Source organism: Bombina bombina, chromosome 1 (assembly GCF_027579735.1).
Source record: "Bombina bombina isolate aBomBom1 chromosome 1, aBomBom1.pri, whole genome shotgun sequence".
NCBI lineage: Eukaryota > Metazoa > Chordata > Amphibia > Anura > Bombinatoridae > Bombina > Bombina bombina.
In genome coordinates, this window is record NC_069499.1 from 19,388,689 (window position 1) to 19,416,126 (window position 27,438).

The following is a 27,438-nucleotide window of genomic DNA, read 5'->3' on the forward strand; positions in this document are numbered from 1 at the left end:
GTTTCTCACTGAAATTATTTACAAACAGCTTGTGCAATTATGGCTTAAATGGTTGTAAATTCTTCTCTGGGATCCCCTTTGTTCAGAAATAGCAGACATATATGGCTTTGGCGTTGCTTTTTAGTAATTAGAAGGCTGCTAAATGCCACTGCGCACTACACGTGTATTATGCCCAGCAGTGAAGGGGTTAATTATGGAGCATGTAGGGAGCTTCTAGGGTTAATTTTAGCTTTAGTGTAGTGTAGTAGACAACCCCAAGTATTGATCTAGGCCCATTTTGGTATATTTCATGCCACCATTTCACCGCCAAATGCGATCAAATTAAAAAAAACGTAAAATTTTTCACAATTTTAGGTTTCTCACTGAAATCATTTACAAACAGCTTGTGCAATTATGGCACAAATGGTTGTAAATGCTTCTCTGGGATCCCCTTTGTTCAGAAATAGCAGACATATATGGCTTTGGCGTTGCTTTTTGGTAATTAGAAGGCCGCCAAATGCTGCTGCATTTCACACGTGTATTATGGCTAGCAGTGAAGGGGTTAATTATGTAGCTTGTAGGGAGCTTGCAGGGTTAATTTTAGCTTTAGTGTAGAGCTCAGCCTCCCACCTGAAACATGAGACCCCCTGATCCCTCCCAAACAGCTCTCTTCCCTCCCCCACCCCCCAATTGTCCCCGCCATCTTAAGTACTGGCAGAAACTCTGCCAGTACTAAAATAAAAGCTATATTTGGGTTTTTTTTGTGTTTTTTTTAGCATATTTACATATGCTGCTGTGTAGGATCCCCCCTTAGCCCCCAGCCTTACTGATCCCCCACCAAAGAGCTCTCTAACCCTCCCCCTCTGCCTTAATGGGCGCCATCTTGGGTACTGGCAGCTGTCTGCCAGTACCCAGTTTAGTGAAAAAAATGTGCCTTTTTTTAAAAAAAAAAAACCCTTTTCTGCAGTGTAGCTTCCCCCCCCCCCCCAAATCAACCCCCCACCCCTTCCACATCTCTTAGCTGTTATTTACAGCTTTCAAAAAGTTATTTTTATGTAGTTTTTAAACTTTATTTTTCTGTAGTGTAGCGGTTCCCTCCCGCTCCCGCCCCGTGCACGCGCCCGCCCGCCGCCCCCCGTGCACGTGCGCGCTCCCGCCCCCGATCCCGCCCCCCTCCACTCCACTGGGCACATCGATGGCCGCCCACCCGCCTCCCAGACTTGCTCCCACCCACCAACGATACCGGCCACCGATGTCCGGTGCAGAGAGGGCCACAGAGTGGCTCTCTCTGCATCGGATGGCCAAGGGGGGTTATTGCAGGATGCCTCCATATCGAGGCATCACTGCAATAACCGGAAAGCAGCTGGAAGCGAGCAGGATCGCTTCCAGCTGCTTTCCAGACCAAGGACGTACGCCACACGTCCTCGGTCATTAACTGTATTTTTTTTGAGGACGTGTGGCGTACGTCCTTGGTCCTTAAGGGGTTAAACAACATTACAATTTACTTCTATTATTTATTTTGCTTCATTATTTAGATATTCTTAGTTGAAGAAAAAGCAATGCACATGGGTGAGCCAATCACACAAGGCTTCTATGTGCAGAAACCAATCAGCAGCTACTGAGCCTATCTAGATATGCTTTTCAGCAAGAGAATAAAACAAATTAGATAATAGAAGTAAACTAGAAAGTTGTTTCAAATTGCATGCTCTTTCTAAATCATGAAAGAAAAAAATAAGGGTTTCATGTCCCTTTAAATAACAAAACCCATCAATCTAGATGTAAACAAGAAGCTCGGGACTATATCATGCAAAGCATAGTTCCAAATCACCAGATTTAATATAAACAATCCAAAGGATGACTCTGATTTTATATCTGGGTTGCACATAAGCGAGGGGTAGTTGTAAACTTATATACTGTCTGTAGACGTCCTTTGGGCTAGAGGCATAACCATAAAACACAATACCATGTGCAGGAGCTCAGTGGAGTGAAGTAGCTGATGTCATGCACAGACCAACTAATTGCAAACCAACTAATCAATTATGAGATTTGTTGACGACTATTTTCATTATTATCGCTTATATCGATTAGTTGTTGCAGCTTTAGTCTGCTCTGTCTGAATCATGAAAGAAAAACCATTTAGGTTTAGTATCCCTTTAAAACTAAAATAGGATTTCACAGATGTGCCAGGCATTTGCAAGCAATACATTTTTCTTTGTCGCAGATCTACATTTTTCCCAGAAAGCTAAAAACACAAATGGTTAAACTTGGAAACAGTGATTAAGCAGTAATTAATACTAGCTAGCAATAACATCTCCCCTCCTCCTCAGATCACATGTGCTATGAATATTATGGTGTCCTTTGGGTGCACCAAGCAGTGCATCATTATAATTTCAAGCAAGTTCCAAAGTCAGATGGGAATTAAGTGGCAATTTTGCAAAAATAGCTAAAAATCAGTGTTCAAAAAGGCAAAAACAGCAGTCTGTATTTCACTATGTGGAGGAGACATAACTGCACACATAAAACAAGTACATAGGTACAGCACACATAAAACAAGTACATAGGTACAGCACACATAAAACAAGTACATAGGTACAGCACACATAAAGCAAGTACATAGGTACAGCACACATAAAGCAAGTACATAGGTACAGCACACATAAAGCAAGTACATAGGTACAGCACACATAAAGCAAGTACATAGGTACTGCACACATAAAACAAGTACATAGGTACAGCACACATAAAACAAGTACATAGGTACAGCACACATAAAGCAAGTACATAGGTACAGCACACATAAAGCAAGTACATAGGTACTGCACACATAAAACAAGTACATAGGTACAGCACACATAAAACAAGTACATAGGTACAGCACACATAAAGCAAGTACATAGGTACTGCACACATAAAGCAAGTACATAGGTACAGCACACATAAAGCAAGTACATAGGTACTGCACACATAAAGCAAGTACATAGGTACTGCACACATAAAGCAAGTACATAGGTACTGCACACATAAAGCAAGTACATAGGTACTGCACACATAAAGCAAGTACATAGGTACTGCACACATAAAGCAAGTACATAGGTACTGCACACATAAAGCAAGTACATAGGTACTGCACACATAAAACAAGTACATAGGTACAGCACACATAAAACAAGTACATAGGTACTGCACACATAAAGCAAGTACATAGGTACTGCACACAGGTACTGCACACATAAAACAAATACATAGGTACTGCACACATAAAGCAAGTACATAGGTACTGCACACATAAAGCAAGTACATAGGTACTGCACACATAAAGCAAATACATAGGTACTGCACACATAAAACAAGTACATAGGTACAGCACACATAAAACAAGTACATAGGTACAGCACACATAAAACAAGTACATAGGTACTGCACACATAAAGCAAGTACATAGGTACTGCACACAAAGCAAGTACATAGGTACAGCACACATAAAACAAGTACATAGGTACTGCACACAGGTACTGCACACATAAAGCAAGTACATAGGTACTGCACACATAAAACAAGTACATAGGTACTGCACACAGGTACTGCACACATGAAACAAATACATAGGTAGACTGATAGGAGCGTGCACGTGTCTTTAGCAGTTTATGGCAGCAGTGTTTATAACTATGTATAACACTACAATAAACATTGTTGCAAACTCTGTTGCCAGATGGCTCAAGACTCATGCACACTCCTGAGCTCACCTAGGATTACTTTTTAAAAAAGGATATCAAGTGAAGTGAACCAAATTGATAATATAAGTAAATTGGAAAGAGGTTTATAATGCTATGCTCTATCCAATATATTCAAGTTTAATTTTGACATTACTGTTCCTTTAACACCTTGACAACCACCAATGCACCCTGTCCATCCCCGTTGCATTACACCTATCCCCAGCCTGCTCCGCCCACCGCATTACACCTATCCCCAGCGTGCTGCGCCCACCGCCACCGCATTACACCTATCCCCAGCGTGCTGCGCCCACCGCCACCGCATTACACCTATCCCCAGCGTGCTGCGCCCATCGCCACCGCATTACACCTATCCCCAGCGTGCTGCGCCCATCGCCACCGCATTACCCCTATCCCCAGCGTGCTGCGCCCACCGCCACCGCATTACACCTATCCCCAGCGTGCTGCGCCCATCGCCACCGCATTACACCTATCCCCAGCGTGCTGCAGCCACCGCATTACACCTATCCCCAGCGTGCTGCACCCACCGCATTACACCTATCCCCAGCGTGCTGCACCCACCGCATTACACCTATCCCCAGCGTGCTGCACCCACCGCATTACACCTATCCCCAGCGTGCTGCGCCCACCGCATTACACCTATCCCCAGCGTGCTGCGCCCACCGCCACCGCATTACACCTATCCCCAGCGTGCTGCGCCCACCGCCACCGCATTACACCTATCCCCAGCGTGCTGCGCCCACCGCCACCGCATTACACCTATCCCCAGCGTGCTGCGCCCACCGCCACCGCATTACACCTATCCCCAGCGTGCTGCACCCACCGCATTACACCTATCCCCAGCGTGCTGCACCCACCGCATTACACCTATCCCCAGCGTGCTGCACCCACCGCATTACACCTATCCCCAGCGTGCTGCACCCACCGCATTACACCTATCTCCAGCATGCTGGGCACATCCCCACCGCATTACATCTATCCCCAGCCTGCTGTGCCCATCCCCACCACATTACACCTATCTCCAGCCTGCTGCGCCCATCCTCACCGCATTACACCTATCTCCAGCCTGCTGCGCCCATCCTCACCGCATTACACCTATCTCCAGCCTGCTGCGCCCATCCTCACCGCATTACACCTATCTTCAGCGTGCTGGGCACATGCCCACCACATTACACCTATCTCCAGCATGCTGGGCACATGCCCACCACATTACACCTATCTCCAGCATGCTGGGCACATACCCACCGCATTACATCTATCCCCAGCATGATGTGCCCATCCCCACCACATTGCACCTATCCTCGGCATGCTGTGCCCATCCTCACCACACCTATCCCCAGACCCCCCACACACATTACACCTATCCCAGTATACAGGTATATAAACTCTCTTGCCTCATTCACACTCAATCTAAATAAACACCTGTTCCTAGAAGATAAACCGTAGGCTTCTAGAAAAGGCTATCAGCTGGCACAGACATAAAGTGCAATCACTCATAGGTATTCATTATTCCACTATCTTCTAGTATCGATTGCTCTGAACGTCACTAAATTATGAAATATGAAGCTACAGTAAAGCCTCCGGTTATGGTGAAGGGGGTCAAATAATAAATGAAAAAGGGATGCACCAAACACACACTACCCCTCTGGCATATTGTCATCTTTCTACAGCCAAATGTTCCAGATATTATGCTGTACACATAAACAGAGCAGAGTGTATAGTATCATCTGTATGTCAGCCTACCATGTGTTCCCCAGAAGTATTCACAGAACCTTTCCTCCAGTAAGTGAATACATTACAGCAAAAGTCAATGTGGCTTTCAAAAATCCTCATCACAGCCAGAAGACAAATAGGATCACTAAATACAGCAAAACTGCATAATAAAAACACAACGCAATAGCACTGAACTTTAAATAACCAGATTTTTTTCAAACAAATTTCAAAATGTACTTTAAATTTGCCGGCCCCTGTATCATATGACAGCCTTCAGCCAATCACAGATTCATATGTATACACAGAGCTCTTGCTCAGTTGTAGCTGGTGCCTCAGAAAGCATACATATAAAATGACTGCACAAATTGATAAGTCAATTGGAAAAACTGCATGCTCTGTCTCAATCAAAGTTTCATTTTGACTTTAGTGTCCCTTTAAAGGGACACTGAACCCAAAATTTTCCTTTCATGATTCAGATAGAGCATGCAATTTTAAGCAACTTTCTAATTTACTCCTATTATGAATTTTTCTTCGTTCTCTTTCTATTTTTATATGAAAAAGAATGCATCTAAGCTTTTTTCTTGATTCAGGACTCTGGACAGCAGTTTTTGATTGGTGGATGAATTTATCCACCAATCAGCAAGGACAACCTAGGTTGTTCACCAAAAATGGTCCGGCATATAAACTTACATTCTTGCATTTCAAATAAAGATAGCAAGAGAATAAATAACATTTGATAATAGGAGTAAATTAGAAAGTTGCTTAAAATTTCATGCTCTATCTGAATCACAAAAGAAAAAAATTGGGTTCAGTGTCCCTTTAATGTCACAATATTTTATATATTTTGTCAAAGAATGCTCTGGGTTTTTTAAAACGTTCTAAAATTACACTAAATAATAGAATTAAAGTGAGAGTAGAGATACTAGCTACTCATAGATGGCAAATTCATGATAAAAAAAGCATAACACATTTAGCTTTCCCAGGGAAAAAAAGAACTTGGAGGAAGAGATATGCAGCACAATATTGATTTATTCTATCAAGAACGACAGAGAAAGAGCCAGAGAGACGCAGAACTTTGTTTTAAGCCATTACTGATCTTATCCCAGGTGAAACTTGAGCAGGTGTTTGGTTTCTGAAGGGTGCCGAGCGCAGAGTAATTGGTTACTTACAGACTATTACACGGTTCCTTAGCAACCGGCTATAAGCTCTGCCGCTGTCAGTTAGCCTTGAAGCCATGAGCCCAGCCTCCTAAAAGGGACGTTTTACAAGCAACATACATTTAAATAAATGCTAGACAGCAAGATGTATTCAAACCAATGATTAGTCAAAAATAATATGCAGATTTTTTTTTTTTTATTACATTCATTAAAGAAAATAAGTGTAGAAAAAAAAAAAAGCAATACGGAGCTGCAGGTGCCCTCTCACTTCTAACAAGCGCACCATTTTTAGAATGAAAGGAAAAGGGGACAAAATAATGAAAGTATATTGCAAAGTTTTTTTGTTTAAAACGAATCATTTGACATAATTGTAATGGGACAGTGCACAAAACAATCTGCCGTGCATATGAAACAGCAGCAGCTATGTTAAACAGACAACTGATACCCCAGTCTGCATTGCTCATTGGCTGACAACATCTTATGCACAAATGGTGCATCAGTAAAGGCTTCTTTTGTCCCCTACAGCACATGAATAAACACCAAGGTCTGTTTTGTTCCCAATGTATTCTTTGTTGAAGAGATACTTATGTAGGTGTTTGGAACACTATGTGGCAGGAAATAGTGCCCTCTAGTGCTCTTGCATATGGATAACAAAACTGCTGCCATTCAGATCTCCAGGCACGTGCATGCTCCTGAGTTTATATCAAAAGATACAAAGACACAGAAAAAATTATAAGAAGTAAATTAGAAAGTTGTTTAAAATTGCCGCTCTATCTGAATCATGAAAGAAAACAATTGGGTTTCATGTCCCTTTAATTACAGCAGTGACAATAGTTCCAGCTGAAAAACACGTTTGTGCACAAGTCAGCGCTGCGGAATCTGTTGGTGCTCTACAAATACCTGATAATAATAACTCTCTTAGGGAGACGACTACACACCGGCTACTGCACTTCATGGCCGTCTTCACCAGCATTAAAACCTATTCCTCAAATAACAAATGTTAACAGATTTGTAACCTCACCGCCCCTCCCCCTGGCTATTCAATGGACAGATATTTGTTAAAGGGAAAGTGAAGCCATAATTAAAGGTTCATGATTCACATAGAACATACAATTTTAAACAACTTTTACAATTTACTTCTATTATCAAATGTGCTTTGTTTTATTGGTGTCCTTTGTTGAAGGCTGAACCTAGGCCAGCTGATAGGAGTTTAGGATTGTGCAAGTTACTTTATAGAAAGTCGTTTATAGACACAGCAACTTTATACTTATTTCTTCACTATTAAAATAATAAATCAAATATTAATCTCAGGCTAATCTTTGCTTTGAATACATCTTTAGCTCTAGTTTATATTAAGTGTTTAATGTCCCTTTAAAATCATCTCAGCAGTACATGGAGCAACCTATAGCACGGACTTGTCATGTTGTTATATCCATATAATAATAATAATAATAATAATAATAATAATAATAATAATAATAATAATAATAATGATGATAAGTCACAGCTATGTCACTACTACACATTGACTTTTTAAAACAGGTGCTAACTAAATTATAAACCTCCATATTTCCACTAACAGCCCGGCCTTTTAACTCCTTGGCAGCAGAAGCATTGTCATCACCTGGATGAAATAGTGTTTGCTTTTAAATGGACAAAATATTGCTATGCTAAAATGCTGTAATGTATAAAAGCAATGTATTGTTAAAGAAAGGATTGCATGCAACTTTGTGCTTAACCTCAGCAAAGGAAACAAATATACACCGTTAAAGGCCATTCAGTGGTAATGCATTGCTACTCTCGAGCACAACATGGTCAGTAAGCCAATCAGTACATGGTTACAGCTACCAATCCCATCAGCCCATCTAGTACAGGAGATCAGTTATAAGCAAGCATTGGTTCAATAATGAAATAACCCAACACATTGGAGGATTTAATTATTGCATTATGTCTCTTTAAATGTACTAACATTTAAAAACCATTTCCTCTAATAATTAAAACTGTTTGTGCCATGGGAGCTGTCCCAATCAACCAATGAACAGGTATACTGCAGTTTACCTTGTACAGCAGGTTTTCCTGTTATTTTCAAGGTTACCATAAAAATGTTTTAATTAAATGTACATGCAAACAAATATTATACTGCAGCCTGTACATAGGTGTGATAATAATGATTTGCCTATGGTATGGAAAGCATAAAACACTAACAGGTTATAAAAAGTCATATCATGACACCACTTCAACCCAAGTGCCTTCAAAAGAATATTTTAAGCACCTTGTTTAAGTACACAGAATGCCCTTACCAACTGTCAAAGTCACTCATGCATGGAATGACAAATACAGCGTACAACATCAAGCTAAAGAGTGCGTAGCACAATACGAGGTGATTAATGAAACATCCAACATACGGAATACTCGTGAATAAGGTATTAGATACAAAAGGGGTAAACCGTGAGGCTTTTTAAACGTTAACAGCAGTTTAAAGTGAATATGCAGGTATATGGGGAAGAGGAAAACACAAATACAACCTTCTTAAAAGGACAGTCTACTCCAGAATTTTTATTGTAATTTCTTTATTACCCATTCCCAAGTTTGCATAACCAACACAGTTATATTAATACAATTTTTACCTCTGTGATTACCTTGTATCTAAGCCTCTGCAGACTTCCCCTTATCTCAGTTATATTATTATACTTTTTACCTCTGTGATCACCCTGTATCTAAGCCTCTGCAGACTGCTCCTTATCCCAGTTATATTAATATACTTTTTACCTCTGTGATCACCCTGTATCTAAGCCTCTGCAGACTGCTCCTTATCTCAGTTATATTAATATACTTTTTACCTCTGTGATTACCCTGTATCTAAGCCTCTGCAGACTGCTCCTTATCTCAGTTATATTAATATACTTTTTACCTCTGTGATCACCCTGTATCTAAGCCTCTGCAGACTGCTCCTTATCTCAGTTATATTATTATACGTTTTACCTCTGTGATTACCTTGTATCTAAGCCTCTGTAGACTGCTCCTTATCTCAGTTATATTATTATACGTTTTACCTCTGTGATTACCTTGTATCTAAGCCTCTGCAGACTGCTCCTTATCTCAGTTATATTAATACACTTTTTACCTCTGTGATCACCCTGTATCTAAGCCTCTGCAGACTGCTCCTTATCTCAGTTATATTATTATACGTTTTACCTCTGTGATTACCTTGTATCTAAGCCCCTGCAGACTGCTCCTTATCTTGTATTTCAGCTAATCAGTGCAGACTCATAAATAACTCCACGAGATTGAGCACAATGTTATTTATATGGCACACATTAACTAGCCCTGTCTAACTGTGAAAAACAGACAAAATGCACTAAGTTAAGAGACGGCCTTCAAGGGCTTAGATATTAGCATATGAGCCTACCTAGGTTTAGCTTTCAACCTACCAAGAGAACAAAGCAAATTTGATGATAAAAGTAAATTGGAAAGTTGATTAAAATTGCATGCCCTATATGAATCATGAAAGTTTAATTTTGACTAGACTGTCCCTTTAAACGGATAATAGACTGTAAAACACTTTTTAACAAGGGAAGCATAGAACGCGCAAATGATAGATACTTGTGCAAATTGGAATTCAGTTGCAGAAAAAAAAAATGAAATGTGAGATCTAAGCAGAGACACAACCCATAATGTATGAAATACATTTTTCCCTTCTGGCAGTGTTCCAAAATTAAATGTATACACAAGAGATACTGAAACCTGCAATTGTGTGCTTTACTGAACAATATTCAAACAACTAAAGATCCTTTGAATTATAGGGATGACATTCCAATAGCGGCCTACGCTGATTCTAGCATTGTTTGTCACGCATGCATATCATTTATCTTCTAAATAGGACACTGAAGCCTCAACACAAGAGGTATGTCAATTATAAACCTAAAAGCAGTATAGAGACGATGGGGAACTTTTCTAGAAAGGAATTAAAGCTCCCCCAACAGCATACTTCACATTACACTTACATCTAGGTTACAACGAAACATTAGCAAGACTCAAAAAGAACTTGGTTTGAACTTGCATACAGCAGTATTCGTGCTAGAAAAGCTTCAGGCATGGAATTATTAATCTGCTTTTAGCAACATAAGCTAAAAAAAAAAGGAAAGACAAAATTTTAAATACACAAACTATTTATATGCAAGAAACAAAAACTCATCAAGAAACTTTGCTTTTCTTGGTCCCTGGAAACCTAAATACACATTCAAAATTTTAGAATGTAATGTAAGATGGAATGAAGACATTTTTATCAACACTTGAGGATAAATTTAGAGTAGTAGGGTTTTGTAAAGCAGTATGAGGCCACCGATCCTCATCGCATGTGATCTACAGAATACACCTGTCCCAGTCAAAGAGGAAAGGGTGTGCGCAGGGGCATCAGAGAGGCTGGGTTTGGGGGGAGGGGGCGAGTGGTTACATGAGCCACTGGCAAGGCCTCATGTTTAATGCACTTTAATCTCACACAGAGCCAGTACTACTGACATGCCTCAGACTCACACTTGGATTGAATTACTAGCAGTTAGAAGGGACTCGTCATTTCTGCGTACAGTAAATGGGCATGAGTGCATAGAATGGCATCTGGTACATACTTGTGCACTTTTAACATGCAAGAGAGATGTCAGTGCACTTTTTAGATTATTTTATAACAAATGCTACCTGAAAAATAAACAAATTCTTCCATGATCACTTCATTAATCTACTGTATTCTATATAACCCGTGATAAGCTGCAACTTCACTTCCAAGTGCCACTAATATTCTATCACAGCACATAGCAAGTAAACGTCACCATATCACAGCACATAGCAAGTAAACGTCACCATATAACAGCACATAGCAAGTAAACGTCACCATATCACAGCACATAGCAAGTAAACGTCACCATATCACAGCACATAGCAAGTAAACGTCACCATATCACAGCACATAGCAAGTAAACGTCACCATATCACAGGATATAGCAAGTAAACGTCACCATATCACAGGATATAGCAAGTAAATGTCACCATATCACAGCACATAGCAAGTAAACGTCACCATATCACAGCACATAGCAAGTAAACGTCACCATATCACAGCATATAGCAAGTAAACGTCACCATATCACAGCACATAGCAAGTAAACGTAACCATATCACAAAGTGTAAAAAAGTCACCAGATCCCCAATGAACTACAGGCCCAAAAACCACACAAATAAATTATCATATCCCAGAACTTAGTTACCCCATGAGCTACACGCCATGCCCCAGTCACCCCATGAGCTACACGCCATGCCCCAGTCACCCCATGAGCTACACGCCATGCCCCAGTCACCCCATGAGTTACACGCCATGTCCCAGGCCCAGTCACCCCATGCCCCAGGCCCAGTCACCCCATGAGTTATACACCCTGCCCCAGGCTCAATTACCCCATGATTTATACACCCTGCCCCAGGCTCAGTTACCCCATGAGTTATACACCCTGCCCCAGGCTCAGTTACCCCATGAGTTACTAACCCTGCCCCAGGTTCAGTTACCCCATGAGTTACTAACCCTGCCCCAGGTTCAGTTACCCCATGAGTTACTAACCCTGCCCCAGGCTCAGTTACCCCATGAGTTACTAACCCTGCACCAGGCTCAGTTACCCCATGAGTTACTAACCATGCCCAGTTACCCCATGAGATACACACCATGCCCCAGGCTCAGTTACCCCATGAGTTACTAACCATGCCCAGTTACCCCATGAGTTACTAACCATGCCCAGTTACCCCATGAGTTACTAACCATGCCCAGTTACCCCATGAGTTACACACCCTGCCCCAGGGTCAGTTACTAACCATGCCCCAGGCTCAGTTACCCCATGGGTTACACAACATGCCCAGTTACCCCATGAGTTACACACCCTGCCCCAGGGTCAGTTACCCCATGCTGAGTTACTAACCATTCCCCAGGCTCAGTTACCCCATGGGTTACACAACATGCCCAGTTACCCCATGAGTTACACACCATGCTAAGTTACCCCATGAGTTACACACCATGCACCAGGCTCAGGAATTACACAATGTTGCAGGCCTGCCCTGTTACCACAGACATAGTACGGGGCCCTTAGTAAAGCCGCCATTACAGCTGAGAATATGCGCCATTTGCGGCACTACCCACCCCCGCAGTACCCGCACATACACACCACACACATTGCGGAAGGACCAGGCCGCACCCTGCGGACCCAGTCTCATAAACTTACCGGCCAGGCGAACTGGAAGGGGATGACTATCCTGCCGGCCGGCTCCCGGGAGCTCAGGTGGATGTTGTTCCCGCCCAGCACTGCGGTGTGTGCCGAGCCATAGTTGCAGGGCCCGGTGGGGGTAATCTTGGCCTGGTACTCCTTGAGGCAGGCCCGCAGGTAGGTATCACATTCATCCCGGCTACAGGACGGGTTCTGGGGGCTCTTGGTATCGTCGCAGCACTCCCCGGTCAGCAGCTCCCCGAGCAAGTTCCGAACAGTGCCCAGCTGCAGCTCGAAGTACCCGGTGGGCTGGCACAGCTGCAAGGGTAGAGGGACAGCAGTGAGTCGGGGTGCGTAAGGAAGGCACGGGGTATTAAACTATGATGGAAGTAGGGCAGGTGGCACTATACTGGGTGCAGTGGGGGGTTGTAATGTCTCGAAAAAAAGGACACTGACCTGAGGTCCTTAAAATAGGGGTCTAACTGAGAAGATACACTGAGGTGCTAACCTGCCTAGTAACGGGGGCACCCTTACAGTGAGGTGCCAGTCTGCCTAGTAACGGGGGCATCCTTACAGTGAGGTGCCAACCTGCCTAGTAACGGGGGCACCCTTACAGTGAGGTGCCAGTCTGCCTAGTAACGGGGGCATCCTTACAGTGAGGTGCCAACATGCCTAGTAACGGGGGCATCCTTACAGTGAGGTGCCAACCTGCCTAGTAACGGGCATCCTTACAGTGAGGTGCCATTCTGCCCTATCCAGAGGGGGTGCCCCTGCTGTATGTGCCATACTGCTATATATAAATGGTGCCCTTAGAGTAGTGTCATACTGCTGTATATAGAGGGTGCCCTTACAGTAAAGTTTAATACTCCTAGTGAGAAAAGAGCTCTTACACTGTGGTGCCATACTGCTGTATATAGAGGGTGCCTTATAGTAAAGTGTTATACTGCTCTGGTGAGAGTGGTGCCATACTGCTGTATATAGGGGGTGCCTTATAGTAAAGTGTTATACTGCTCTGGTGAGAGTGGTGCCATACTGCTGTATATAGAGGGTGGCCTTACAGTAAAGTGTTATACTGCTCTGGTGAGAGTGGTGCCATACTGCTGTATATAGAGGGTGGCCTTACAGTAAAGTGTTATACTGCTCTGGTGAGAGTGGTGCCATACTGCTGTATATAGAGGGTGGCCTTACAGTAAAGTGTTATACTGCTCTGGTGAGAGTGGTGCCATACTGCTGTATATAGAGGGTGGCCTTACAGTAAAGTGTTATACTGCTCTGGTGAGAGTGGTGCCATACTGCTGTATATAGAGGGTGCCTTATAGTAAAGTGTTATACTGCTCTGGTGAGAGTGGTGCCATACTGCTGTATATAGAGGGTGCCTTATAGTAAAGTGTTATACTGCTCTGGTGAGAGTGGTGCCATACTGCTGTATATAGAGGGTGGCCTTACAGTAAAGTGTTATACTGCTCTGGTGAGAGTGGTGCCATACTGCTGTATATAGAGGGTGGCCTTACAGTAAAGGGTTATACTGCTGTATATAGAGGGTGGCCTTACAGTAAAGTGTTATACTGCTCTGGTGAGAGTGGTGCCATACTGCTGTATATAGAGGGTGGCCTTACAGTAAAGTGTTATACTGCTCTGGTGAGAGTGGTGCCATACTGTTGTATATAGAGGGTGCCTTACAGTAAAGTGCCATACTGCTATATATAGAGGGTGGCCTTACAGTAAAGTGTTATACTGCTCTGTTGAGAGTGGTGCCCTTACACTGTGGTGCCATACTAGACACAAGAGCACAATTTTTTTTACTGTTTAGGAAACAAGAATACTCTTACAGTAATGTGTCCACAGGGCACCATAATAGGTGCCACACTTCTCTGGCGCTGCACCTGGCTGTAGGTGTTCCCATGGCACATCATAGCAACTTTACAGTCTTTAACAATAAAATACAGGAAACAGGAGTCCCACTGGCCGAGCCCAGGTATATTGCTAGGGCTGTGTAACCAGATATGCTCTAGGGTTTAAGTTCCATGGGCTTACTGTAGCAGTGCCCAGGGCTTGTGCTGTGATATGCGGGTAGTCTCCACTGCAAAAGCAATGCATGTGGCTTGGTGCATTCGCATGGCATGTTACTAGGGCTCGCATGAAAGTGTCTACTAGTTTATTCCTGAGGATGGCATGGCACTGTATAATGGTTTGCTCCAGGGGATGGCATGGCACTCTATACTGGTTTATTCCTGGGGATGGCATGGCACTCTATACTGATTTGTTATTTTGGCTGGCATGGCACTGTATACTGGTTTGTTCCTGTGGATGGCACTGGCAGGATAGTATATATTAGGTCAGTTCCCAAGGAGAGCAGGATGATTCCAGAAGTGAGCTTGTGAGTGTGGGAGGGTCTCTAGCCCGCAGACTATGCGGTGCCATACCCGGGGAACATGCGGTGCATGCAGGGCAGTATATGCTGTATAGTGTCACGGGCATATGCTGTGTAGGTGCAGGAGGGTATTCCAAGGTTTGCTGTGCAGTATATTCCAGATGTTAAATATGCAGGTGATGTGCTTTGAGGCCAGTGTAATAATGTAAAGGCGCATGAGGGGGATTATCCAGGGCAGGAGCTGGGCATGCAATGTAATATCCAGGGCAGGATCTGGACATGCAGGGCTGTCTCCCCGGGAGCCTTACCTGCACACACTGGGCATGCAATGTAATATCCAGGGCAAAAGCTGGGCATGTGGGGTATTATCCAGGGAAGGTGCTGGGCATGCAATGTAATATCCAGGGCAGGAGCTGGGCATGTGGGGTATTATCCAGGGAAGGTGCTGGGCATGCAATGTAATATCCAGGGCAGGAGCTGGGCATGTGAGGTATTATCCAGGGAAGGTGCTGGGCATGCAATGTAATATCCAGGGCAGGAGCTGGGCATGCGAGGTATTATCCAGGGAAGGTGCAGGGCATGCAGTGTAATATCCAGGGTAGGAGCTGGGCATGCGAGGTATTATCCAGGGAAGGTGCAGGGCATGCAGTGTAATATCCAGGGTAGGAGCTGGGCATGCGAGGTATTATCCAGGGAAGGTGCAGGGCATGCAGTGTAATATCCAGGGTAGGAGCTGGGCATGCGAGGTATTATCCAGGGAAGGTGCTGGGCATGCAGTGTAATATCCAGGGCAGGAGCTGGGCATGCAATGTAATATCCAGGGAAGGTGCTGGGCATGCAAATGTAATATCCAGGGCAGGAGCTGGGCATGCAAATGTAATATCCAGGGCAGGAGCTGGGCATGCAAATGTAATATCCAGGGCAGGAGCTGGGCATGTGGGGTATTATCCAGGGAAGGTGCAGGGAATGCAATGTTATATCCAGGGCAGGAGCTGGGCATGTGGGGTATTAACCAGGGAAGGTGAAGGGCATGCAATGTTATATCCAGGGCAGGAGCTGGGCATGTGGGGTATTAACCAGGGAAGGTGCAGGGCATGCAATGTAATATCCAGGGCAGGAGCTGGGCATGTGGGGTATTATCCAGGGAAGGTGCAGGGCATGCAATGTAATATCCAGGGAAGGAGCTGGGCATGTGGGGTATTATCCAGGGAAGGTGCAGGGCATGCAATGTTATATCCAGGGCAGGAGCTGGGCATGTGGGGTATTATCCAGGGAAGGTGCTGGGCATGCAATGTAATATCCAGGGCAGGAGCTGGGCATGTGGGGTATTATCCAGGGAAGGTGCAGGGCATGCAGTGTAATATCCAGGGCAGGAGCTGGGCATGTGGGGTATTATCCAGGGAAGGTGCTGGGCATGCAATGTAATATCCAGGGCAGGAGCTGGGCATGTGGGGTATTATCCAGGGAAGGTGCAGGGCATGCAATGTAATATCCAGGGCAGGAGCTGGGCATGCAGGGCAGTATCCAGTGTAGGTGCCATGCTTGCAGAGCGGTATCCCGGGTAGGTGCCGTGCTTGCGGGGCAGTATACAGGACATGTGTGGGGCAGTATCCTGGGCATGAGAAGCAGGATCCAGAACAGGTGCTGGGCAGTATCCAGGGCAAGCAGATCTAATCCAGGTTCGTGCAGATCTATTCCCGGGCTGCAGTGTCCTGGGGATTTGCTGTAGATCGGCTCCCGGGCAGACAGTGAGGTCCAGTACGGATCAGTGACAGCAGTGCCCCCCGGGATTAGATGTGCAGATCCTGCGGTGTCCCGGGAGAGGTGGTGCGGGTCTGTCCCGGGGGAGACGGGGAGCAGTATCCCGAGGAAATCCCAGCAGGTAGCCGTCTCCCCGAGCCTTACCTGCACACACAGAGCCAGCAGCAGGCCGGTCACGTATAAATCCAGCATGGTGCGATTTCACAGTCCCGAGATACAGCGAGAAGGCGGCGGGGGACACAGAGCCATGGAGCGGCGGCTCCGGACAGCGCACACACGGGATGTCACTCAGCTCTGCACGGCGCAGACAGCCAACATGTAGGTGAGAGACTGACAGCGTCCGCAGCCAATGGGAGCAGCCCAGCCGCCAGCATATTCATGAGGGGGCGGGGCGGGGGCGTGGTCAGAGGGGAGGGGTGCCAGGGGTTAATGCGCTGCTTGTGTATTACCCACAGTCATTGTATAACCTGGGTATGGAGGGCACCTATTAACCCCTTAGCACACAGATTGTTATTGTATTGCCTGTGTACAATCTACATAAACATAACCTGGGTGTATATAGCTTACTGACTGGTACTGGACTGTATTAACCCTCTAGCTCACAGATTGTATCACCTGTGTATAATGTACATAAACATAACCTGGGTGTATATAGCTTACTGACTGGTACTGTACTGTATTAACCCCCTAGCTTACAGATTGTATCACCTGTGTATAATGTACATAAACATAACCTGGGTGTATATAGCTTACTGACTGGTACTGCATTAACCCTCTAGCTCACAGATTGTATCACCTGTGTATAATGTACATAAACATAACCTGGGTGTATATAGCTTACAGATTGTATCACCTGTGTATAATGTACATAAACATAACCTGGGTGTATATAGCTTACTGACTGGTACTGTACTGTATTAACCCCCTAGCTTACAGATTGTATCACCTGTGTATAATGTACATAAACATAACCTGGGTGTATATAACTTACTGACTGGTACTGCATTAACCCTCTAGCTCACAGATTGTATCACCTGTGTATAATGTACATAAACATAACCTGGGTGTATATAGCTTACAGATTGTATCACCTGTGTATAATGTACATAAACATAACCTGGGTGTATATAGCTTACTGACTGGTACTGTACTGTATTAACCCCCTAGCTTACAGATTGTATCACCTGTGTATAATGTACATAAACATAACCTGGGTGTATATAGCTTACTGACTGGTACTGCATTAACCCTCTAGCTCACAGATTGTATCACCTGTGTATAATGTACATAAACATAACCTGGGTGTATATAGCTTACAGATTGTATCACCTGTGTATAATGTACATAAACATAACCTGGGTGTATATAGCTTACTGACTGGTACTGTACTGTATTAACCCCCTAGCTTACAGATTGTATCACCTGTGTATAATGTACATAAACATAACCTGGGTGTATATAGCTTACAGATTGTATCACCTGTGTATAATGTACATAAACATAACCTGGGTGTATATAGCTTACTGACTGGTACTGGACTGTATTAACCCTCTAGCTCACAGATTGTATCACCTGTGTATAATGTACATAAACATAACCTGGGTGTATATAGCTTACAGACTGGTACTGTACTGTATTAACCCCCTAGCTTACAGATTGTATCACCTGTGTTTAATGTACATAAACATAACCTGGGTGTATATAGCTTACAGACTGGTACTGTACTGTATTAACCCCCTAGCTTACAGATTGTATCACCTGTGTATAATGTACATAAACATAACCTGGGTGTATATAGCTTACAGATTGTATCACCTGTGTATAATGTACATAAACATAACCTGGGTGTATATAGCTTACTGACTGGTACTGCATTAACCCTCTAGCTCACAGATTGTATCACCTGTGTATAATGTACATAAACATAACCTGGGTGTATGTTGCTTACAGACTGGTACTGTATTAACCCTCTAGCTTACAGATTGTATCACCTGTGTATAATATACATAAACATAACCTGGGTGTATATAGCTTACAGATTGTATCACCTGTGTATAATGTACATAAACATAACCTGGGTGTATATAGCTTACAGACTGGTACTGTACTTTATTAACCATCTAGCTTACAGATTGTATCACCTGTGTATAATGTACATAAACATAACCTGGGTGTATATAGCTTACAGACTGGTACTGTATTAACCCTCTAGCTCCCAGATTGTATCACCTGTGTATAATGTACATAAAGATAACCTGGGTGTATATAGTTTACTGACTGGTACTGTACTGTATTAACCCTCTAGCTCCCAGATTGTATCACCTATGTACAATGTACATAAACATAACCTGGGTGTATATAGCTTACTGACTGGTACTGTACTTTATTAACCCTCTAGCTCCCAGATTGTATCACCTATGTACAATGTACATAAACATAACATGGGTGTATATAGCTTACAGACTGGTACTGTACTGTATTAACCCTCTAGCTCACAGATTGTATCACCTGTGTATAATGTACATAAACATAACCTGGGTGTATATAGCTTACTGACTGGTACTGTACTGTATTAACCCCCTAGCTTACAGATTGTATCACCTGTGTATAATGTACATAAACATAACCTGGGTGTATATAGCTTACAGACTGGTACTGTACTGTATTAACCCTCTAGCTCACAGATTGTATCACCTGTGTTTAATGTACATAAACATAACCTGGGTGTATATAGCTTACTGACTGGTACTGTACTGTATTAACCCCCTAGCTTACAGATTGTATCACCTGTGTACAATTTGTGTAAACCCTAGAGTGAGTATACAGTGCACTTATTAACCCCTTGGCTCACAGATTGTTATTGTATTGCATGTGTACAGTGTGCATGTAACCCTAGCCTGGGTATATAGTGCACTTAACTCCTTAACTCACAGATTGTTATTGTATTGCATGTGTATGTAACCCTAGCCTGGGTATATAGTGCACTTTACCCCTTAGCTCACAGATTGTTATTGTATTGCATGTGTATGTAACCCTAGCCTGGGTATATAGTGCACTTTACCCCTTAGCTCACAGATTGGTATTGTATTGCAGGTGTATGTAAGCCTAGCCTGGGTATATAGTGCACTTAACCTCTTAGCTCACAGATTGTATCACCTGTGTACAATTTGTGTAAACCCTAGAGTGGGTATACAGTGCACTTATTAACCCCTTGGTTCACAGATTGTTATTGTATTGCATGTGTACAGTGTGCATGTAACACTAGCCTGGGTATATAGTGCACTTAACCCCTTAACTCACAGATTGTTATTGTATTGCATGTGTATGTAACCCTAGCCTGGGTATATAGTGCAATTAACCTCTTAGCTCACAGATTGTTATTGTATTGCATGTGTATGTAACCCTAGCCTGGGTATATAGTGCACTTAACCTCTTAGATCACAGATTGTTATTGTATTGCATGTGCACAGTGTGCATGTAACCCTAGCCTGGGCATACAGTGCACTTATTAACCCATTAAGTGACTTGATTATTGCTACTACCTGAGTACAGGGTGCATGTACCTTAGCCAGCTTAATAATTACTGCAATACTAGGGTAAATATTAAACGTAACTCCTTTTTTGACAGATTGTTACTGTATTGCATAGCTATACATGTACTCCTAGGCAACAAATAATTACTGCAATACCTGGTATATAGTGCACTTAACCCCATTGCAGACAAATTGTTACTAGACTGAGTATAGTGTGCATGCAACTCTTACTAGCCAAATAATTAACATGTTACCTGAATACATAGATTAGTTAACCATGTGGCTTCCACAATAATACTGTATTACCTAAGTGGATTGTACACTTAACCCCCTGTCTACCAGATTATTATTGTACTGTGACCCACCACCACTTATTACTGTGATACTCAAGCATTTAGTTGTACGCATATAACCCACTTGCTACTCAGTTAATACTGTATTACCTAGGCCAGCTAATATACCTAGTGATGCAGTAACCATTTTGCTGCTGAGGAAGTGAACAAAATCACAATCCTTTGGCATCCAGTGGGTTAATCAAGGTTCATACATTTAAATAATTTGTAGAGTATTATTTTGGTGAGTCACTTGTCACTGAAGAGTTAATATACACCCCTTTGATGCACCTACATGGGAGATATATTTGCAAATAGGACTTGTATTTCCAAACCATGGAGCTCCCCCTTCAGCCTAAATCGTGCAGAGCACGTGCACATCCCACCCAAACAGCCGCACAAGGTGCACAGGGATATGTTTGCTAATATTCTGCTGTCTGCCCCAAATATGTATACATTTAAATGTGGTGGGTAAATAGAGGGAGCGAGGGAACAGGAGCCTGCAGCAAGGTGTGACGGATTAATAAGTAACATTATCATGATTTACACGGATAGTCATAGGAACCATCTGTGGTCAGATACACACAAATAGTAGGGATAGGATTGCACAAGCCTGGTCTCTAAATGGGCGCAGCTCAGTGATGGTTTATTTTAGTTACAGGTAGCCTTAAGCAGTGTTAACCCCCTGGCTGCTGGAAAACACTGTAACTTAATACACAGCAGCCTTCTATGACCGCACAGAAGTAAACGCATAGGCAGCACAGGAGTTAACGCATATTACAGCAACTGACTGCAGTTTGGGTATTTTATTTGTTGGACACCAGTGTCAGTGACCAGTGAGACTCACACCCGCAATGAGAGCTCATCAGTTCATTTGAAACTTGCACATAACACATTGGGCTAGATTAAGAGTGGAGCGGTAGTTTTCACTTGCATTTGAGTGTTAAAACCGATAGTATTATTGTTTTTTTTTGTGGTCATTGATTTGTGTTCGTGTTACGAGTTGAAAGTAAATAATTTGCACTCTCGCGTTCGCAAACTCATAGTAATGAATAGACTGAGAAGTATTGAACACAAAATTGCATTCACCCACAAATCTCGCAAACACGATTGCGGTTATTTAAAAGCTCAACATAAGAAGATAATATTGCATATGTTCTGCACATAACCGAATATGTTCCATTTAAAATATACTGTGTATCTGATGGGTTTAATACATGATTATATATAGGTATAGATATATACAGATATATATAGGTATAGATATATACAGATATATATAGGTATAGATATATACAGATATATATAGGTATAGATATATACAAATATATATAGGTATAGATATATACAGATATATATATATATAGGTATAGATATATACAGATATATATAGGCATAGATATATACAGATATATATAGGTATAGATATATACAGATATATATAGGTATAGATATATACAGATATATATAGGAATATCTATTTACAAATACATAGAACATATTCTGCTTTGTGCAGAACATTGGAATGTGAAATATTTACAGTAAATACACAGCATGACATATTAAATATGAATATTGTATAAATATGATCTTTCATGTTTTCATCTATTTGACTACAAAGAGCACAATTCACTGTACTTTTAAATGTACTTTTGATATGTTTTGTGACACGTTTTTTGTCTCGCATAACAGTTAACCAGAGCGCTTAAGTCGCGGTAATCAATCTAGGGTAAATCACTATAGCGCTCAACGCGTTCACATTTACTTTCAACTTGTAATACGAGCAGAAATAAACATGCTCGCAAACGGCCATGAAATCCTGATATTGCTCCTGCGCAAATGATACTGCTCCACTCATAATCTAGCCCACTGGTTGATAAAGGTTTCCAGCCTGAAACGTGTTGTGTATCCACCTAGTGCACTGTGGGTAAAAAGATTAGTGTGATAGGACAGCACTTTCTCTACCTATAGAGCATGACACAGACACTGCCTTACCTCTGCAGTGTAACTGCAAATTATACATACGTATGTAACATACTATTAGATCCTATAATTCCTGTTGTAAACCCTTTTACCCAGCATAGAACAGTTTGAGCTGGAATTTCTCTTTAAATGTGCTAGTGTTAAAAAAACTGTCTTCCTATGACTGCACATAAAAGAGACCCTTAGGGAGTCGTTAATTTTAACACCAGGATTCCATGGTAGTGTTACTGTGACAACGTCTACCCAAGTCACTAAGTAACACTAACTGTCATTGTTAATTGTAACCTACTAGTAAAGTTTTTGTTTTTTAAATAAGCACCAAGATTTTAATATACCCATGGCTTTTCATATATAACCTGGGTTTGCTTTTTGCTCTCCATCTGACCTCCTCCACTTTTGCTTGATAACTGGGGACGCCCAGTTGGTATGTTTGTATGTATGATTGTGGCATTTGGTTTTGTGTATACAGTGCAATTAAGGATTTGCTTGTTCATTTTTTTCATTAAAAATATTTCTTTTTTGCTCATTTATGCATTCATTGGTTATTTACATTTAGTGCGGAGTCTAATATTTGTATTTAAATATATATACATATATATATATATATATATATATATATATATATATATAAATTCATTAAAATTATGGGGGGAGATAAAAAACTGTAATTAAAATCCTCCATGTCTCAAAATTAAATCAATGTAAATATTTGCATAGGAAATTAGCACATCTAGGCAAGTTTCCCCGCTTGCTTTCCCCCCAGAAATTCTTAATATACAATGTTGCCAATGCACAAGAGAATTGTGGGTAAGATATGCAAATTAGATATGCAAATTCTCAGTTTTTTTGCTTCAAAATACTGTTTTGACACAGCGATCCTTTTAACAGGATTATTGCAGCAAACCAGAAATCACTCACTAGACAAGCCTATCTAATTTCTATCTATCTAATGTCTAATTTCCTATGCAAACATTTACATTGATTTAATTTTGAGACATGGAGGATTTTAATTTCATTTTTTTATCTCCCCCCATAATTTTAATGAACTTTGGTTTAACCATGAAAATAGCTTTACCAATGCAGCAACCAGAAATCTATCTCCTACTGATGAGCTCCAAAAAGAACGAAACAGGCTGTCTAGTGAGTGATTTCTGGTTTGCTGTCATAATCTTGTTAAAAGGATCTCTGTGTCAAAACAGTATTTTTGAAGCAAAAAATTTGCATATCTAATTTGCATATCTTACCCACAATTCTCTTGTGCATTGGAAACATTGTATATTAAGAATTTCTGGGGAAAAGCAAGCGGGGATACTTGCCTAGATGTGCTAGTTTCCTAGGCAAATATTTACATTGATATTATATATATATATATATATATATATATATATATATAGTGTTTTCCCAAAGATCTTTTTAATGTGCGCACCATCCGGCTGATTTAACTGACTAAAATTAAAGCTAAATTGAGCTAAAATGAGCTAATATTAAACTTTTTCATTATTAATTGCAACAAATATATCTATATTACATTATGCAATTGATTTGTGCTTTGCATAGCAGAAAATGTTATAATATTACAAAGTATTACACTGCCCCCACCCGGCAACTTCACAATGTTAACTAGTACTATTAGCTCTATGGGAACCATTTGTAAAGCTCTATTTAAAACCCTGCCAGTGCTAATTTACTATATGCCCCCCCAGCCCCCCCCCCCCCTTAAACCTGTAACAGCGTGCGGGACAGCCAATTAAAAGCTGTACATTCTGTCACAAGAACATATGTATTTTACTGTATGCATCCTAGGCCAGATAGATCCATAAGCTTGTTTGCAGAGCAGATAATAACTAATACTATAAGGGGAGGTATTGATAGACTGCACTAACGGTCACACAGACAGCAGACATTGCTGGTGGAGCTCTGTAAAGCTATACAAACTGTATACAGAGGGCTAAGAAGCAGCGTTACTGTGATGTGATATTTGTTTAATGTCCCTTAGCCTGGTATTAATAATAACCATTAACCTCTTAATTGCAGAAGACCTTACAGGGGTTGCCCTTAGCTTTACTTTACCCTTCTCTGTCATCCTCATATATTATCCCTCTTGTCTGTAGGAGCAAACACAAGGATATGACCCCCCACTGCACTTAAAAGAGGGGAATCTGCCCTTGAGGTGTAGCATGTTCCTCTATGATGCAGGCAGTTGCCGTAAAGTAATCATGTGATGCGCTAACGAGGTTTATACTGGTGGTGAGGAGGAGTGCTAATCTCACCTGTACCAAATAAACATATAGATGAAAGACAGGAAGTCTCTTTCGCTAGTGAGGGATAATATGTCCCAGTGAAATTAGGTGATCACACTTGGTAATGATCATGTGCTGGTGCTTACACTTGGTAATGATCATGTGCTGGTGCTTACACTTGGTAATGATCATGTGCTGGTGCTTACACTTGGTAATGATCATGTGCTGGTGCTTACACTTGGTAATGATCATATGCTGGTGCTTACACTTGGTAATGATCATATGCTGGTGCTTACACTTGGTAATGATCATATGCTGGTGCTTACACTTGGTAATGATCATATGCTGGTGCTCACACTTGGTAATGATCATATGCTGGTGCTTACACTTGGTAATGATCATGTGCTGGTGCTTACACTTGGTAATGATCATATGCTGGTGCTTACACTTGGTAATGATCATATGCTGGTGCTTACACTTGGTAATGATCATGTGCTGGTGCTTACACTGGTAATGATCATATGCTGGTGCTTACACTTGGTAATGATCATATGCTGGTGCTTACACTTGGTAATGATCATATGCTGGTGCTTACACTGGTAATGGTCATATGCTGGTGCTTACACTGGTAATGATCATATGCTGGTGCTTACACTGGTAATGATCATATGCTGGTGCTTACACTTGGTAATGATCATATGCTGGTGCTTACACTTGGAATTGATCATATGCTGGTGCTTACACTTGGTAATGATCATATGCTGGTGCTTACACTGGTAATGATCATATGCTGGTGCTTACACTTGGTAATGATCATGTGCTGGTGCTTACACTTGGTAATGATCTTATGCTGGTGCTTACACTTGGTAATGATCTTATGCTGGTGCTCACACTTGGTAATGATCTTGTGCTGGTGCTCACACTTGGTAATGATCATGTGCTGGTGCTCACACTTGGTAATGATCTTATGCTGGTGCTTACACTTGGTAATGATCTTATGCTGGTGCTCACACTTGGTAATGATCATGTGCTGGTGCTCACACTTGGTAATGATCATGTGCTGGTGCTCACACTTGGTAATGATCTTATGCTGGTGCTTACACTTGGTAATGCTCTTATGCTGGTGCTCACACTTGGTAATGATCTTATGCTGGTGCTCACACTTGGTAATGATCATATGCTGGTGCTTGCACTTGGTAATGATCATATGCTGGTGCTTGCACTTGGTAATGATCATATGCTGGTGCTTACACTTGGTAATGATCATATGCTGGTGCTCACACTTGGTAATGATCATATGCTGGTGCTTACACTTGGTAATGTTCATATGCTGGTGCTTACACTTGGTAATGTTCATATGCTGGTGCTTACACTTGTAATGATCATTTGCTGGTGCTCACACTTGGTAATGATCTTATGCTGGTGCTCACACTTGGTAATGATCTTATGCTGGTGCTTACACTTGGTAATGCTCTTATGCTGGTGCTCACACTTGGTAATGATCTTATGCTGGTGCTCACACTTGGTAATGATCATATGCTGGTGCTTGCACTTGGTAATGATCATATGCTGGTGCTTACACTTGGTAATGATCATATGCTGGTGCTCACACTTGGTAATGATCATATGCTGGTGCTTACACTTGGTAATGTTCATATGCTGGTGCTTACACTTGTAATGATCATTTGCTGGTGCTCACACTTGGTAATAATCATATGCTGGTGCTCACACTTGGTAATGATCATATGCTGGTGCTCACACTTGGTAATGATCATATGCTGGTGCTCACACTTGGTAATGATCATATGCTGGTGCTTACACTTGGTAATGATCATATACTGGTGCTTACACTTGGTAATGATCATATGTTGGTGCTTACACTTGGTAATGATCATATGCTGGTGCTCACACTTGGTAATGATCATATGCTGGTGCTTACACTTGGTAATGATCATATGTTGGTGCTTACACTTGGTAATGATCATATACTGGTGCTTACACTTGGTAATGATCATATACTGGTGCTCACACTTGGTAATGATCATATGCTTAGTTTTTTCTCTAAGTTAGTTTCCACTTCTTATTTAACAATTCCTATCTTTCTACAGTGGGAATGTTGCAAGATCAAGACGACAGCCCTAATTGATACAGGTTCCTGTGGGAATTTCATTAACGTGAATTTTGTGAAAACTAATAAAATACCTTTAATCACTAAGCAAACACAGGTCTCTGTGAAAGTCATTGATGGTAGTATGTTATCAAGTGGCCCTCTCACACATCAAACCATTCCTCTTCCATTATACACTGATAGCACTAATACTGAGCAAATATCCCTTGATGTTATCACTTCTCCTATGTTTGATGTGATCCTAGGTATAAAATGGTTAAGTTTTCACAAACCG

General features: G+C 42.0%; 1 protein-coding gene across 2 annotated transcripts in view; it reads right to left on the reverse strand.

Moving 5' to 3' along the window:
- JAG2 (jagged canonical Notch ligand 2) overlaps window positions 1–17,262 on the reverse strand; it is a 228,822-nt gene extending 211,560 nt beyond the window's left edge. Inside the window, exons 1-2 of one of the 2 annotated variants that reach the window (XM_053697265.1) lie at window positions 17,093–17,262; window positions 12,835–13,134 (exon numbers count right to left, since the gene is read on the reverse strand). In XM_053697265.1, the coding sequence (XP_053553240.1) occupies window positions 12,835–13,134; window positions 17,093–17,140 (348 nt within the window). In that variant the 5' untranslated portion in view covers window positions 17,141–17,262. The remainder of the gene's footprint in view (window positions 1–12,834; window positions 13,135–17,092) is intronic. The other variant, XM_053697266.1, reaches the window with a different exon arrangement.
- Window positions 17,263–27,438: the final 10,176 nt, after the last annotated feature.